This window comes from Phoenix dactylifera, chromosome 1 (assembly GCF_051530095.1).
Source record: "Phoenix dactylifera cultivar Ajwa chromosome 1, Ajwa_hap1_PhDact_Kaust_v1.1, whole genome shotgun sequence".
Taxonomy (NCBI): Eukaryota; Viridiplantae; Streptophyta; class Magnoliopsida; order Arecales; family Arecaceae; genus Phoenix; species Phoenix dactylifera.
This window is the reverse complement of record NC_143190.1, coordinates 41739109-41755000: the sequence shown is the minus strand read 5'-3', so window position 1 is coordinate 41755000 and position 15892 is coordinate 41739109. Positions and strand designations below refer to the sequence as shown.

Genomic DNA, 15892 nt, shown 5'->3' with positions numbered 1-15892 from the left:
TAGAAGAAAATTTGAAAGTTAGAGATGTATTCTAAATCATACATGCAGGATAATGTAAACCAAATAAAACGAAAAAGAAAAATCTGGTATTCGCAAGCATGGTAAGCATGTTAAGGGTAGTTTATTATCAGGAAAAATAAATGTAAAGATGGAAGAAAGAAACAAGATATTGAGAAGAAAAAGGGAACGAAATGATCAAGATGCAAATGGAATTTAATTCTGGCGGATTTTTACGCATAGTTGGCAACGAAGGCCAATTTGTATGTATGGTTGGCGGCAAATACCCTCCACTCTCAACGGCTAGTAAGGAGGCCAATTGAAACTTGACGAGTAAAAGAGCTCAAGCCGAAACGCGAGATCGTAACACAGCCATAATCACATGGAGATAGGATGGCATTGGGAGAATCAGTGACGGGGTCAGAGAACATGACTCGGACAGAACATAACCGAGATTTGGACGTAGCTTTCCTGTAGCACGTGGGAAGCATGTGAAAAATTAAAGGAGAAGATGAATGGTGGTTTTTTTTTTTTGAATATAAATTAGAAATTAGATTAGATGAGGAAATTCATGAAAAGAAAAGAGAAAACCCAAGATTTTCCAAAGAAAATGAGAAAGTTTTCTGGAAAACTTGTTATGATTTTTTTTTTTTTCAAATTTGTTAGTTTTTTCAATGAAAAAGAAGATTAGATTTTTTTAAATGATTGTTTCAAGCAATTTTCCATCCCAACATAAGTCCAATTGAAATTAAGTAATCAAAATTATGCTTGCTCGGTGTGGGGGGTTTGATTGGTTAAAGCTAGATCTCAAGAGGTGATGTGGGCATAGGGCAAACGGTAAGGATTAGCTCCTCTTGATTAGATTTGTTCATGGCTCGGACGGCCTGGTTAAGCTTGAAGTTTTATGGAGGAGCACAGAATTAATCTCGGTGGGCCAAGTTGGGCTTGAAAATAAGCCTATCTATTAAATGGGCTGAACTCGGGTTAGATAATGAAACCCGACTCGAATTAGAAATATCCTATTTAAAAGTAAACTCGGTTAATTTGAGTAGGGGCTAGCATTATCCTATTTGTTGGTTATTCCTAAATTGGGAGAGGGAATTCGCTCCTCTCCAGTCTCTCCTCCTTTTCAGATGCCGATGGTGAATGGCGATCCAAGGTTTACTACTTTTCGAGGGACATTGCCCTCTGCTTCATTAGTGTCACCCTTTAAAGCTTCCTCTATGGTGGCCATGCGGTCCCGCCAGGCTCCTTCATCTTCCCACTTCCTACCCACCATAAGAGAGACCCCCTTCCTCCTCTCTTTGCCTAGACTCCCCCGATCGTCATCTCTGCCACTGTCGGTGCCGACCGTCATAGCCCTGACCAACCTAGAGACAGAAATAGCCTGCCGAATCTTTGCAAGACTTTGCTCTCATTCACCCCCCGATTGTACCCTTCCCTCTTCTCCTGGGTGTTGAGCATCGAGCTAATCAGCATCGACAAGTAGCGCCAAAACATGTGGAGTAGCTACACCGAGGCCATTGACATGCCATCAAGTCTAAACTCGGGCAAGATTAGTGAAAGTAGAGATACCACTGTCTTGTTCATAGCAACCAGCTATTTGCCATACTTCGAGGAGTTTGTGGAGTGGAGCATGTGCTAGAGGCTACAGCCTAAGATGAAAATGTTGGAGAACTTAGGGTGGGGAAGCAGATCGTGGAGGACGGTGGCGAAGCTGGGTTAAATTTGAGCTTGATGCTGTGGTCAACGATGGCAATTTGGTAGTTGTTGTGGTGGTGGAAGAGGTCGCGTTGATGGGGTCTATGGACTATGGTGGCAAGGTCCAGAAGGAGATAGAGAATGATGCGGATTAAATTTTCAGATCTTACATATTCTTTAAAGCTAATATTCTAAAAAAAATTATGAGGCCGTGTCTCGTCGTTGGACCTAAATGCTTGGTTCGGAGGGCGGCACATGAGCCCTTAGGATGGTCGGTCAGAGACATTAGCGCGGACAACGCGTTAGAAGCCATGAGAGATGGTAGGCGCAAATGGGGCCCACAATCGGACGGATTGTCTCCCGTTCGCCTTCGCCCTAATGACACCCGACGCGCCACCATTGTCAACACCAACTCATCCAAACAAGAAGTTCATAGGAAATTCAATCCGCCATATCCTATAGAAAAACAAATGCAACAGGGCAAAGAAAACGACGGAGATAAGGAACCAAGCAAGTGGCGAGGAAGTTCATAGGAAGCAAATGGCATCTTTCCTAGAAGTTTCCAGTTACCCATAGGTGAAAAAGTTTCAAGGGTTTTTTTTAATGGATATCCTTCCTCTAAATCGCACACCAAACACTCGCACCTGCGAACAACGGCAAAGCTACCCCAGATCTTCCCTGCTCCCCATCCTCCTCTTGTCAGTTCGTCGCTCTCCAAACCGAGCTACTCACAAACCCCCCCAGCACACCACCATGGCCACCGGAGAAGGACGCATAGAGAAGGTACTGAGTTCTCTCCAAGACCCAAATGTTGGGCGAATTGTCCTCTTCAGCATGAACGGAGGGGTTGGGAAGACATGGACTGCGAGGCACGCCATGCGCCGAGCCATGGATACCGATCTTTTCGACATCTTCGTCTGGGTCACATTGTCCGTCGATCTCAATTGGAGGCATGCCCAGAGGAGGATTGCGGAGAATCTTTTCATTCCAATTCCCACTAACCGTGCCGACGGCGATGGAGGAGAGATTGTCTCGACGATCAGGAACGAGATTTGGAGAACTCTATCGGAGAAGAGGTTCTTGCTGGTGCTGGATGATGCATGGTTGGTGGAGGATGAGGTTTTGGATTTAATGGGAGTTCCCTGCCCTGGTCCGGAGAACCTTTCCAAGGTCATGGTTACCACGAGGTCGACTCGGACTTTTGTCGTGATGGAGCCCGCCGAGGTGTTTGAGCCCTTAGCTCTTCCTGCGAAGGAATCCTGGAGTTTGTTTTGCGACGTTGCAGGCGAACCATTCACTTCACCGGCAGTCCACTCGGTTGCGCAAACCGTAAGTGGCCAGTGCTCCGGCGCGCCCCTTCTGATCATCTTGATTGCAGGAGCCTTGAGAAATATAAAAGATGCTTCGCTGCTTTGGGATCGATTGCGGCAGGCCTCGTCCGCATTGAGAGCCGACGCGGAGCAGCTAACGTTTCAGACAATGAATAGGGTGGTAAAATTTTCTTATGATGCTTTGCCCAGTGATTTGATGAAAGATTGCTTCTTGTACTGCACGCTCTTTTCAGGGGCCAGGGATATCAATTCGGAGGAGCTGATTCGATATTGGGTGCTGGAAGGATTCATTGATGGGTATGACTACCGACAGGAAGCTTACAAGCAGGGGAGAGTGGTGCTCGAGGAGCTTGTGAATCGTGGTGCTCTTTATAGAGAGACGGGCGATCGCGTTAGCATGCACGATGTGGTCAGAGAAGTGGCACTGGAAATTGCGAGGGCAAGCGGTAGAACCTCCTATGAGAGGGCGGGAACGCTTCTAACCGCGCCACCAAATGAGTGTGCGTGGAGAAACTTAATGAGGATCTCACTGATGGACAACTTACTAAGAAAGTTGCCCGAATGCCCGCAATGTAGCAACCTCTCAACCTTGCTGCTCAAAGGGAATCAAGCCTTAACTAAAATTCCAAATGCATTTTTTGATCACATGGAGAAGCTTCGAGTTCTCGACCTTTCATACACCGGTATTCGGTGGCTGCCGGCTTCCATCTCCAAATTACTCGACCTCCGGGTGCTGCTTCTGCGAGGTTGCCAGTCTCTACAGAGTGTGATGGAGCTGCATGCACTTGAAAAGCTTGAGGTGCTTGATCTGTCATGTACTTCCTTTATAGCAGGATACAGCTCCCTTGAACGCATGAGCCAACTCAGAGTCCTCGATCTTTCTGAAACCCCAGTTACATCATTACATTTTCTCGGTAACCTTGCCAACCTTCGTCACCTCTCACTGAGGAGGTGCCACTGCATTAAGTCAGGGCTCCACTTGGAAGTTGCAACGGTGCTGGAGGAGCTTGATCTTTCAGGCACAACACTAGTTGAATTCCCTTATGAGATCTCTAAACTGACCCGGCTAATTTGCGCTGATCTATCTGGAACGAGGTACACAAGACTCAATTGGGAGGCCTTGCAGTGGCTACCTGAAAATCTGAACCTGGACAATTGCAATGTCTCTGATACCCCAATGGAGCTGGTCAGGAAAGATGGAGTCTATGTAGCCGTCGGTAACTCCGACTTGCTCTTATCTTTGGAGAAGAACTCCCAGCTCTGGGAGAACTGCTTCAGGAAATTTCATTTTTGTGTGTGTCCTTCAGAGAGGGCCAGCTTAGAGAATGACATTCGTTTCCAAAGGAAGCAATTTATCTTTAGAGACATCTACTTTGAGTCCAGGCATTTTGCTCATCCTGTGGAACACACAAAATATTTGGAGATTTGTGGTGTTGATAGCTATCCCAAAGGCATTGAAGGTGTCCTGAACAATGCGGAGCTTGTGTCTCTGAACAGCAATGCGTTCATGAAGAAATTGTCTGATTTGGGTTTTGAAAATGTGAACGTAATGAAAGAGTGTTGGATTGAGAGATGTGATCAAGCAGAGGTTGTCTTCAGGGGAGACGATGTGCAAGTAATTGCTGCAATTGGCAGACTGGAGAACCTGTGGATTTCTAACCTCGCAAACTTGAGGCATTTATGTGAAGGAATGGAGAGACTAATGAGCTTCTCATCGCTGAAACATTTACATGTGGATTGCTGTCCTAACCTCGTAAGCGTGTTCTCCTCAGCACTGCGTCTAGAAAATCTTGTTACTCTCCAGATTAAATTTTGTGACAAGTTGGAGAGCGTGTTCGGAGAGTCGGTGGCGGGTCAAGAGATGCTTCCACAGCTGCGAACTTTGCGTCTATGGGAACTACCAGAGCTCAAGAGCATCTGCGAAGGACACTTGCCATCACTGAAAATGATGAAAGTGAAGGAATGTCCGCAGCTGAAGAAGCTTCCACTTGATGCAAAAGACATAAGACCGCTAGTGGAGATCAGAGGAGAACGGTGGTGGTGGAATAACTTAATGTGGGAGGATGCGAGGATCGAGGATTCGCTACACTTTAGAAATTGGGGTCCCTTTTGAAAACATGAAAAAGCTGCTGAAGTACATGAAAATTGGTCGCTGACGAAGTTTTCTTTTTTCTTTTTGATGATAAGGGAGGTGAGATGCCACCCAATTTTATCTGTGGTTGCCGACGACGTTATTGTGTCATTTATTTACCATACGTTCTTTTATTCTCTTTGAGATAATCCATGGTTATACTTTAATTATACTTCTTCACGCCTGCTGTCCCCTTTGATATAACTGAATCTCTCCTCTTACAACCCGTCTTCTCATGTAAATACAATCTTGTAAATATTTTCTTCCAATTAATAAAGCTGTGAAAGTGTCTTACTTCCTCCATTGTTACTCAAAAAAAAAAAAGAAAGAAAAAAAAAAAAGGAGAGATCATCCACAGACACCGTTGTATGAAGTCTGTGATTTTAATTGGATTGTATTTCCATCTTTTGCTTCAGAAAATTAGGATTGGAAGTGGGCTAGGTCAGGCTATTCCACTACACGAACCCGGCCCGAATATTTTTTTGGACTTCGGGTCGAGCTTAGGCCCAAATTTTTTTAGATAATCTAGGCCCAAGCCCAGACTTGAGCTCGGCTTGAACTTGATTGGGCCTAGCCGAATTATCTATTTGGGTCAAAAATAGGTCCAACTCGAACCTGATTGAAGTTTAGTATTTTATAATATTGTTTCATAAGAAAATGAGTTAGTTAAAAATTAGGCTCTCTCCTATAATACAAGTAAATAATACATAACATATTATTTTCAACTAAACCCATTTTAATTTGTTCTTTACTTTCTCATTATTTTCTCTATGTAACAACATATAAAAACAAATTGATTCGAGCCTAAATTCGGACTTTGTTTCAGGGCTTGTTTGGGCTCGGGCTCGATCCGGGCCCAAGCTGGGCCCAAGTTGGTCTAGTGACATACCTGAGCCCAGCCCGAAAAATACATGAGCTCTACATTTAAGCCCAAACCAGTTTGAACTTTTTTAGGCCTAGCCTGAAGCCCGGCCTCAAGTCGGCCCGGCCCGAGCCCATTTCCAGCCTTACAGATAATGTGTTGGTAAAATTGGGCGATTACAAATTAACCATGCAATTTATGTATTATAACCGACCTCAATGCGACATAGGAGGCCAAGTGCCGGGAGATGAGTGCAACGGGAAAGTTGAGCGGTGCCGATGGATTCCAGGTGATAGGTGGAGCCATGGGCATCCAGAACAGGGAGCCATCGGATTCCGACAATGGTTGGCTGCCGAAGGGATCCTGTGTGGGTTTTGCTCATGTTGGGTTGGGGATGCACCCTTTTCAATATTCTATTTGTTTTTATCGATGCACTAGAGCGAGGAGAAATTACACCCTACACTCGGCGTACCACTTCAGCAGTATACCAAGCTAATGATATTTCGCCATGTGCTCATTGTGATTGGCCCTGTGACAGCTACGTACCTACCCCTCCAAACGCTGTTTGCTATCCGTTCTTGCTTTCCACCTCATCAAGCACACTCGCCATGCCTCTGCTATGCTCATCGTCTTCAACCTTTTCCCTCCTGCCTTGAAGTAGTACGAGCATCATGTCGTCGGTGTCTTTGTCCAGCTGCTCGTCGCCATCTCCTCCTTCTACACCATGTATGAGGACGTCTGCACTGTCATTGCCGATGAGCGTGCTTCCCTCATCATCCTTGCCTTCCACCAGAAGCAAACCATCGACGACGTTATGGAAGTCACCAACCCCACCCTCTGCTCCATCAACCAATCCATCCTGGTCGCCGCCTCCTACTCCGTCCTCATTGATCATGGCCTTAGCACTACCACCTGTGTCACTACCGTCTAGCTTGCTGGTTACCCTATTGTAGTCTTCTTCCTTGGTGGGCTCGAGGACCATGAGGCCCTGGCCATCGCCTCCCGCATGATTGAGCTTTTTTTTCTGCCTTTGCAGATTAGGATGTGGGCTCCTCTCCTCTTAGTCGGAGAGGGAGCGGGCCAAAAGCTTTGGTCTGAAGGTGGAAGACTTTGGAAAATTATTTTGCCCAAAAACTGCTATATCTTTATTTTATAAAAGTATTATAAAGGAATAATCTACTAGAAAGGTCAGAAGATTGAAAAGAGCTTGCCCTCAGGGCGGCTTGGGAGGGCATCTTCTATGGAAGAAGGGTATTTGATGCAGATAGTGTATACCTTGAGGGGGACTCCTCCATTGTTATCGATTGGATTTGGAGTGTGGATTGATATAGGGACGGCCACCCATTAATTCGAAAACTCGTAGATTGGTCAGAGGGATGAGTTTCTTCTAGGCAATATATGTATTTTTAGGAGATGAACAGAGCTGCAGACTTGGGTTGCCTCCTATGTTGCTCGGTACTCCGGTGAGGTCATTTAGACTAGTGCTGCAGAGATTTTATTTTTCTTGTATCATTTTATTTCTTCTGACTTGGCAGGCTGTATCCACGTAAGAGCTATATGAATGCTGTTTTTACCAAAAAAAAAGAGCTTGCTTGGATCAAGGCATGTGATATACACTGCCCTAAAAACGTGATTCGCCTCCTACGTGCGGGTTTGCAGCGATCTCATCTCTAAGGTACAACAACCCAGTTCAGCCCGATTCTCCTTTAAAAAGGTTTGGAAGAAGGCAAAAAAAAAGAAAGAGAAGAATTTTCTGTTTCGCCTTAGAAAACAAAAAAGTAGCAATGTGGAATGAGTTATCTAAAACACAAGACTGAGAGCTTATTTATAGACTTTGTCCAATGACCGATACAGTGACACGTTTACGAAGATGCAATGTTTTAGAAACATCGTGACCCTACGAAAATCAAAACCAACATTCTTTTCAGAAGAGTCACACCTCTTTTGAAAGAAGCATCCGAAGAAAAAGAAAAGAGTTTTAAAGGTTTTAAACCATCTAAAATTTAGGTGATAAAGTTTTTTTTTTAAGTTAAAATTCTAGAAGAGAGGGGAGGAGACTCCGTTGAGGGGTGGAGTGCTCGGTCGGAAGGTAAGAGAGGAGACAGAGCACTTGGCTGGAAGATGAGAGAGGGGGATGGAGCGACTAGGGTTTTCTTATTTGAATAGTGGGTAGAGTGCTCGATTCTCTTTAACTTATGCTAACATGGCCACGCGCATGATGTGGCAAAATACCATTGGCCCAGTGCACTGCTGAGGTGGTATGCTAGGTGTAGGGTAGAGAGTGTCCCTTCGTTATCTTTCTCGGCAACTGGGGTAATGGGTCCCATATTTTGACCAACCAACGCCAGATTATGGTAACGGTGGATCTCCTCCAAATACGAGTCCTACTTTCATTGCAAAGGAGGGAAGGTAAGGGCCGACATCCGCGAGGACTTCGGGCATCCTCCGTAATTCAGCATCTCGTCCAACTTCTTCACGATTTCGTAGACTTTTCTTGAACCCCACTGCCGCTTTCGACGCGCTTTCCTTTCGAGGAACCAATAAATAAAAATAAAATAAAAGACTACTCTTTCCATTCCCCTTCCTTGAAATGGTGACAGAATTGCCAGAGGCATCGAAAAATCTTTTTTGACGCGCTTCCTCTGTTTTCACTCAAAAAAAAAACTCTTCGATGTCTTATTAGTTTCCAGCTTTCTCCTCATCAGTTCTAGGTGCTGTTCGTGGGAAGGAGAGAACATTAGGAAGAGAGTTTACCAGTGGAATGGCTGTTGAAATAATACAATTTCTGATGAGTAAATTTGTGGATGGTCTTGGAGAAGAGGATAATGCAACAATTCCGTTTATTCTCCAATTCCACGAGATCAAGGAAGATCTCAAAAAGAAAACAAGGTTCTCCATGTCGCTAGGCACCGCCGACTTGCTCCGAGAATCACTCTACGACCTAAATGACATACTGATCGAGTGCCAAATGCTGTCCAAGAAGCACAGGAATCATGAGCAGCGCAAGCGTACGTGCTTCTATTCTTTAACTGATTTGTGTTTTCTTTTCAAAACCAGGAAGAGGTTGCTAAGGATCAAGCGAAAAATCCGGACCATAAGTGATGGAAGGATAAAAGGAAAATCTAGCAGCGGTCCTTTGCGTGGTGACATGGGCAGGCGGGGGCCAGTGGAGTTCGACCGCTGGACTTCTCAAGCTGTGGACAAAGCGAAGGTCCATGGAGCTACCAATCAGCTGATTGAAGTGGAAAGAATGCTCACGGGTGAGGATAAGAATGGATTCAAGGGAATTGGAATTGTTGGGATGGGTGGGGTTGGTAAGACCCTGCTGGCCCAACTGCTCTTTAACAGCCAGCAGGTGAGACGGCGCTTCTTTCCAAGGCTCTGGGTATGCGTATCACAGACAATTCACAGAGGAAAAGATCTGAGAAGAGAGATTCTGGAGAGGATGCTAACGTCTCTTGGAGTCGAAGAGGATGTTATCACTTCGATTTCAAATTCTGATTCAAGAAGCAACAGCCTTGCGGAATTGATGTTCACCCTTCACCTACAATTGATGGGCAAGAGATATCTCATTGTATTCGATGATGTTTGGAACATTGATGAATGGTATGAAAATTTGGACTCCGAGCTGCCAGGAGATGATCAATGGGATGACCGTCTTGCTTTTGGATTGCCGAAGGGAAGCGGTGGAGGAGCTATCATCACAAGTAGAGTGGAAGAGGTGGCCGTAAAGATGGTTGGGGAAGAAAACCTGTACCACCTTCAACCTCTCACCGATCGCGAAAGTTGTTGGGCTATATTCATGGATGCACTAACAAAAGATGGTCGCATGTCTGATCATCCTACTGTAAGAGGCATGAAGAAGGAAATTTTGGACAATTGTAGTGGCCTGCCATTAGCTGCGAAGACTGTAGGGGAGATTTTGAATGGATCTCTCTCATCATCCGGAGATTCTAGCAGGAAAACAAGCTTGAGTGATGATAGCTCTAAAGGAAGTGGAAGTGTTTGATAAGATTATGCTCATTTGTTATTGGACGGGCTATACCATTACATTCTTGTACTTCCATTTTGATCTAGTGATCAATGACATTTTATCTTTACTAAAATAAATGCAACAGTTTGTGCTATGTCTGATGTTAAGAGAGCAATAAATAAATAAATAATAGCTAAAAAGGAGAAATAAAGATTTAACAGCTGAAGGAAAGAATATGTATAATCCATTAGATTGTACATCAATTTTGGAACACATCAACATGTTTGACTATGTACTGTTCCTTTCATCTACTTAATGAAAGAGATTAGGCTATGTCCAATTTTTGATTCAAAAAAAAAAAAGAAGTTCAGAGGTCTTTGTACTCTTCCAGCACACCCTTCAGAAGACTAATGATTGCTTCCCTCAGAGGTCTTTGTGATGAGAAAGACTTCAAGTTACAGATGTTCAGATTTCATAGTTTTTACAATGTTTCAGATGCATATTCGTTGGTGCCAGAGGGTGTTCGGAGAGTGTTTCAGATATTCAGATTTCAAGTTTCAGAGAGTGTTTCAGCGAAGGAATTTGAAGTGCTTCCCTGTTTAGATGGTCACAAATCAAGGTTTTTACACAGGTTCAGCTGCAAATTGGAGCATAAGCCTCGAGTTTCAATTGAAGTTCCAGCTGCATACTGTTCTCTTCCTCCCCTTGCTTCTACCAGTCAGCTGCTCGCAAGCCTTTTCAGAGTTTCATATTCACTACTGGCAGAGAGAAGTTTCAGCTGCATACCTACCTACTGTTCTTTTGTTTCTGAATTCTATCAACATCCCCGTATATTCCCTTCTCCTTTCAGCTTTGTCATTGTAAATTATTCAGTTTCAATAAATTTGGGTGGCCAAGCCCCCCTTTTCATTAAAAACGAAAAAAAAAGACTACGACATGAAGAATAGTTCCTAATATGGTATATTCATCAAAAAAAAAAGTTCCCAATACAGTATGAATACCTCTGTAAAGAAGGTCTTACGATTCATAACATCCATATGAAATGTGCAGCACTTGGTTGCAGATGATTATGATTGGACAATATTAGCGTTGACTATATACCAACAATTATATATGCCACGCTCCAAACCCAACAACCAGGTCAGCTATATGACACGGTCATACACTTTCTAGGATAGGGCCCTAGAGAATATGCTAGGCCTAAGAAACTTATTACAACCTCAATGTCCATAAACACAATGATCTCATTTCGTAATAAATAACAAAATTGTATAAAATTTTCAGATTCATTCATCTTGCTAGAAATAAAGATTTTCTATCTATTCATCCTTTCCGCCTATGATTCCAACCGTAGCTAAGTACTATGCAACCTAAAATACTAAAAAAAATGCAAGAAAAGATATGAGCTTTTCTAGCCCAGTAAGAATTCCGAATCGCTACACCATAAGTATTAGAAAAATAATCAAATGAATAATACCAGATAAAATGAATACCATATCAATTCTCGAAAAGCTCATAAAATTAACATACACATAAGCCCTCATTTTCATCTTATCAAAGAAGCGGCGCGCGCGCATGCGCGCGCACACACACATATATATATACATATATAAATCTCAAATTTATCCAATTGTTCAACAATAATTTCTTATGTCTTATTATTTGTTTTTCATTAACTTGATTTTCAGATTTCATAGTAATATTTTTTTGGCTTTGGACTAACCAAGATCATGACCCAATTTAAGACCGACAAATTCCCACGCATAAGCCTGTGGACGCTATGCCATGCATAAGCTCGTGAAGGTTATCTCATGCATAAGCCTATGGATGCAATCTCATGCATAAGCCTATTGATGCAATCCGATGCATAAGCCCATGGAGGCTATCTCATGATAAGGTTAGTGCAAACCATAACTTATCTATCTGATTTAAAATTATACTTGTCAAATCAATTTTCACTTACACAGTATATTTCTCTCAAATTCAATGTAACATTGTTCATATATTCATGCTTCCAATATCTGATACATATACTATTATGCAAGTATAATCGTACTGTAAATTATATAAAATATACCATCATATACCAAATCAAATCTATCAATATAAATCACGATGCAAATTCAGTAGTGTAAATCAATAACATGTATATATACATAATGGTAACCAAGTATATGGTCCTTATCTTTATCGCAATCCAACAAGCTACAATGCTACCAATCCACACCTCAACTTCTCACACAATCCACATCTCGTTTAGAACTCACGGTGTCAAGAACCTTGCTCGACCATTCCTCTGTCCTGCATATCATTCCCCTACGTTACCAAATACATGATTAGAATAAAAAATCATAAACTAAAAATCAACTACCCAGAACCCTCTAGTGGAGTTCACCATGGGTCTGCCATCGCGTCCCTGATCCCTCATCCACATCTCTTCAGCCATTAGAGGGAAGAGAGAGAAAGGTTTGAGAGAGGAGAGAGAAAGGTCTGAGAGCATCCTCTTCTCATACAGGGAGTCATCTCTCCCCTCTCCCTCTCGACCCGAACCAAGGAGGAGCCAAGGGTCGGCGACCAAGGTAGTTCGGCCCCGGTGACGACGGCCAGCCTAGTGACATCGACGGCCACAGAGGTCGGCCGGACGGAAGGAGGAAGGAGGAAAGAGAAAGAGGAAAGAACGAAGGGCTTGGCCCTTCTCTTCCTCCCTTCCCTTTCGCCGGTAGTAGGTGGTAGCCGCGGTGGCCCAGCCGCTCACCCGATGGCGACAAAAGGAGGCCGCAACCCAGGTTAAAGCCGGCGGCCGGTGGTGGCAACGCCCAAAGGATGAAGATCGAAACAGGGGTTCCATGTTTCGGGTGAAATCCGGCTGCTCGCCGGCCCAAATCAAACGGCGGCAACAACCATAGAGCCGTAAAACTAGGAGGAAGAAAAGGCTTGATCCATTACCTCAGTCCGGCGAAGATCTGATGAACCTTTCCGGTGGAAATCCAAGAAGAACTCGGCGTAGGACCGCTGCGGCTCGCTCTTCGCCTCCGAGTTCTGCAAGAAAAGCCTCGTGACCCTTGACTCCTCGCCGTGATCGCCCGCCGGTGCCGCTCCTTCATCCTCCTTTGGCCGCGGCCGCCTCATCGCCACCCCCTGCGTCAGCCCCTCCACCGAGCTTGGCGCGATCGGGGAATTGGAAATTATTCTCCAACTCTCTCACGATCGGTCGATCGATCGCGATCGACCATGATCGACAGGGCTGATGGGCCTGGCCTGTTCAGGCCGGCCCATTAGCCCAGGAAACTGCGCCTTACAATATAGAATGATGCATGAAATTGATCATAGGGAGTGTGGATACACCAATGCCATTCCATGCGAACTTTAGATAACTGAAAATAGCATGATTTATTCTCGATACAGTTTTTTTTTGCACTCTAGTGCAACTACAAAAATCAAAAAACAAAAGTTTGATCTACGTGATAAAAATGCAACACCGATTGCAGATCACATAGCAAAATGCTTGTATATAGAAATAAAGGTTATGAAATGGTAATGCCGTTGCTCCCGCTTGTGCTGTGGCCTGATATTTCTCTGTCGACGCTCACCCACACTCCATCTTCATCACAAGGGAAGGATCTCAGCTTGCTACACTTAACAATCTCCAAGTAAGTCAAATTTGGAAAATTTGACTGTATTTGAGACCATTCCACCTCCAAATCACGCAAGTATTTTAAACGTAGCACCTCCACATTCCATGTTGGTGAGCGAATTTCCGGACCAAGACTACTCAGTGTACCTCCCCTGATGTACAATTTCTTCAGGCTTCTCAATCCGTTAGGGCTCAACCAAGCTGGCACCGTCTTACCTGGAAAGCATCGAAGGTCTAGCTTTTCGAGATTCGACGGAAGGGAGAAAGATGTTATCGTCATAGTTGCGGTCCTTGTTAGCGTTGCAGTTCCCTTCTTAGATGGTGATACCACCCATGTTATCGTTAGAGAGCGAACGGCTTCACAGTTTCTCAGCTCATTCAGTTCCTCTTCTGTGACTGTCATCTTACTCCCTATGATTATACTCAGCTTCCTCAGTTTCTTCAGTTTTGCTAACTCCCTAAGTCGAGAAGCATCTTTGCTTCTCGCATCACCGATGACGAATCCCTTTAACACCTCCAGTTCTGAGAGCGAGGCGATCCCCTTAGGTATCTGTTCAAGCAAGTGACACTCTGACAGATCCAAGTGGGTTAGTTTCTGAAGAGAAGCGATCCCCACTGTCAGTCTTTCTAAGTTGTGACATGCTCTGAGATCCAGGATTCTGAGATTGGAGATCTCACTGATTGAAGCAGGAAGCTCTGTGATTCTGGATATGCCTTGGAAGGAAAGATACCTCAAGTGCTTGAAAGACCTCAACCCTTTCAAGAATTCGGTGCTCTCTACTTCAATGTGATGTTTGGGCAAGCTCTGCCACCGTCCTAGTTGGAGCACAGTGATCTTCCTCATTTCAGAGAACCGGCTCCTTTCAAAGTTTAGGTAGTGCTCGTCGACATTGAACAGTGTCAGCAACTCACCAAGATTTGAGAGGCCCCTGATGGACATTTGTTGGGGTGCTCCTTCTTTCCTGGTTACCAAGCAAGCACGACGACTTAAAGAATCATCTGAAGTAGGATTTCCTTCTGAATCAAAATCAAAGAATTGCACTCTTCTAGCAACAGCAATAAGCATCCATCGCATCCATGGATGCAGTTTGCAGAATTTGATGATAGGGCTTCGTTTCATATGAACTGGTTCAATCAGGCCCTTCATGATTAGCTTTCTGAAGCAGCTCTCTCCAATCTCCTCAGCTGTGTTGTCTCTTGTTGGAGTTACGAGGCCTTCCCCGATCCACCAGTAAATTACAGGCCTTTTCCGTATGATTGAATTCTCTGGGAAGACAGAGAAGCAAAGCAAGCATAGTTTTAACTGGACGTCAAGGTTGTCATAACTCACCTGAAGACTGGATATGGCGGAACTCTCCAGGATTTTCTTCTCCAACTCAAGTTGCTGCCACTTTTCTGATGCTTGCAGGGCCTTAGACAAAGAAGGAACAGAACGAGTTGATGCTGCACGAGCTGATTCAATCTGTGGTAGTTGGAGTGGGGGAGTCAGAAGGGCCCTTAAGTTGGCGATCTCCCTATCGACGTTCCGGAGCTTGGATTCGAATGCGCGGGGTTCGCTGTCTTCTTCCAAGATGTCATCAACATGGCGAGCGACAATACCAAAATTATTTATCACATCCTTCTCCCATCTCTCTGCTCTTCGGACGATGTCCTCCACGTCCTGCACATTTTTCTCAATGCTCTCAAAAAGCGGCTTGATCGCTGGGGGTGTATCATTCTCCTTGAACTTGAGAGCTTGGCACCTAGCGTTCCCCAGTTGCTTCACCAATGGAGTAAGAACTTCTTCAATTATACCTTCCTTCGACATTCTTGTTCGTGAAACAGGGTGAGATAATATGGAGCGGTCGTAATAAGAGAGCAATTTTAAGGAACTCTGAAAAATGACAAGCTTGGAGGTGGAAGATGACTGAGGATGAAAGATTAAAATGCAGAAATAATGAAAAACAGTCAAGAATTAAGATGCTAATTCTTGTTGGTCATGCATATTGGAGAACTTACTCGGTTGATAATGATGGAGCAGTTGTATTTCTCCGTCCCTTCTTTCTTTTTCTATTTCTGTCGTTGTCCGAAGACTTTCACCCTTGTACCCATTTCATTTTCTTCTTGCCTACAGTCTTCCTTCGATGTATATAAAACTTTCATCCCTCTAACAAAATTGCAGATGACTAATGTGGCTGAAGCTCCTTGGTCTCCTATTCTCTCTTTTTTTTTTTCAAAAAAGGTAATCCATCATGAAGTTTCCTGAGTGACGACTGGAGAGACT

The 15892-nt window shown here is 44.1% G+C and overlaps 3 protein-coding genes across 4 annotated transcripts; 2 read left to right on the top strand and 1 right to left on the bottom strand.

Moving 5' to 3' along the window:
• The first annotated feature begins 2093 nt into the window (after positions 1-2093).
• On the top strand, positions 2094-5458 carry LOC103724010 (putative disease resistance protein At1g61300). Its single transcript, XM_039117971.3, has one exon. It carries the CDS (start codon positions 2302-2304, stop codon positions 5140-5142), a length of 2841 nt encoding a protein of 946 aa, XP_038973899.3. The 5' UTR covers positions 2094-2301; the 3' UTR covers positions 5143-5458.
• Positions 5459-8490: 3032 nt separating this feature from the next.
• Positions 8491-14440, top strand: LOC103724013 (putative disease resistance protein At5g45490). Its single transcript, XM_089923723.1, has one exon. It carries the CDS (start codon positions 8784-8786, stop codon positions 10029-10031), a length of 1248 nt encoding a protein of 415 aa, XP_089779849.1. The 5' UTR covers positions 8491-8783; the 3' UTR covers positions 10032-14440.
• On the bottom strand, positions 10209-15743 carry LOC103724014 (disease resistance RPP13-like protein 4). 2 transcript variants are annotated; one of them, XM_008815135.6, is made up of 2 exons: positions 12942-15743; positions 10209-12311 (listed from the first exon to the last, which is right to left on the bottom strand). In XM_008815135.6, the coding sequence occupies exon 1, from the start codon at positions 15434-15436 to the stop codon at positions 13520-13522; it is 1917 nt and encodes a 638-aa protein (XP_008813357.4). In that variant the 5' UTR covers positions 15437-15743; the 3' UTR covers positions 10209-12311; positions 12942-13519. The 2 variants fall into 2 exon arrangements, with proteins under 2 accessions (XP_008813357.4, XP_038973900.3); XM_039117972.3 differs by having other exon boundaries at positions 10209-12296.
• Positions 15744-15892: the final 149 nt, after the last annotated feature.

Bases quoted from the DNA above. Each gene is read 5' to 3' on its own strand.
- LOC103724010 (XM_039117971.3), top strand. From the start codon at position 2,302: ATGGATATCCTTCCTCTAAATCGCACACCAAACACTCGCACCTGCGAA.
- LOC103724013 (XM_089923723.1), top strand. From the start codon at position 8,784: ATGGCTGTTGAAATAATACAATTTCTGATGAGTAAATTTGTGGATGGT.
- LOC103724014 (XM_008815135.6), bottom strand. From the start codon at position 15,436: ATGTCGAAGGAAGGTATAATTGAAGAAGTTCTTACTCCATTGGTGAAG.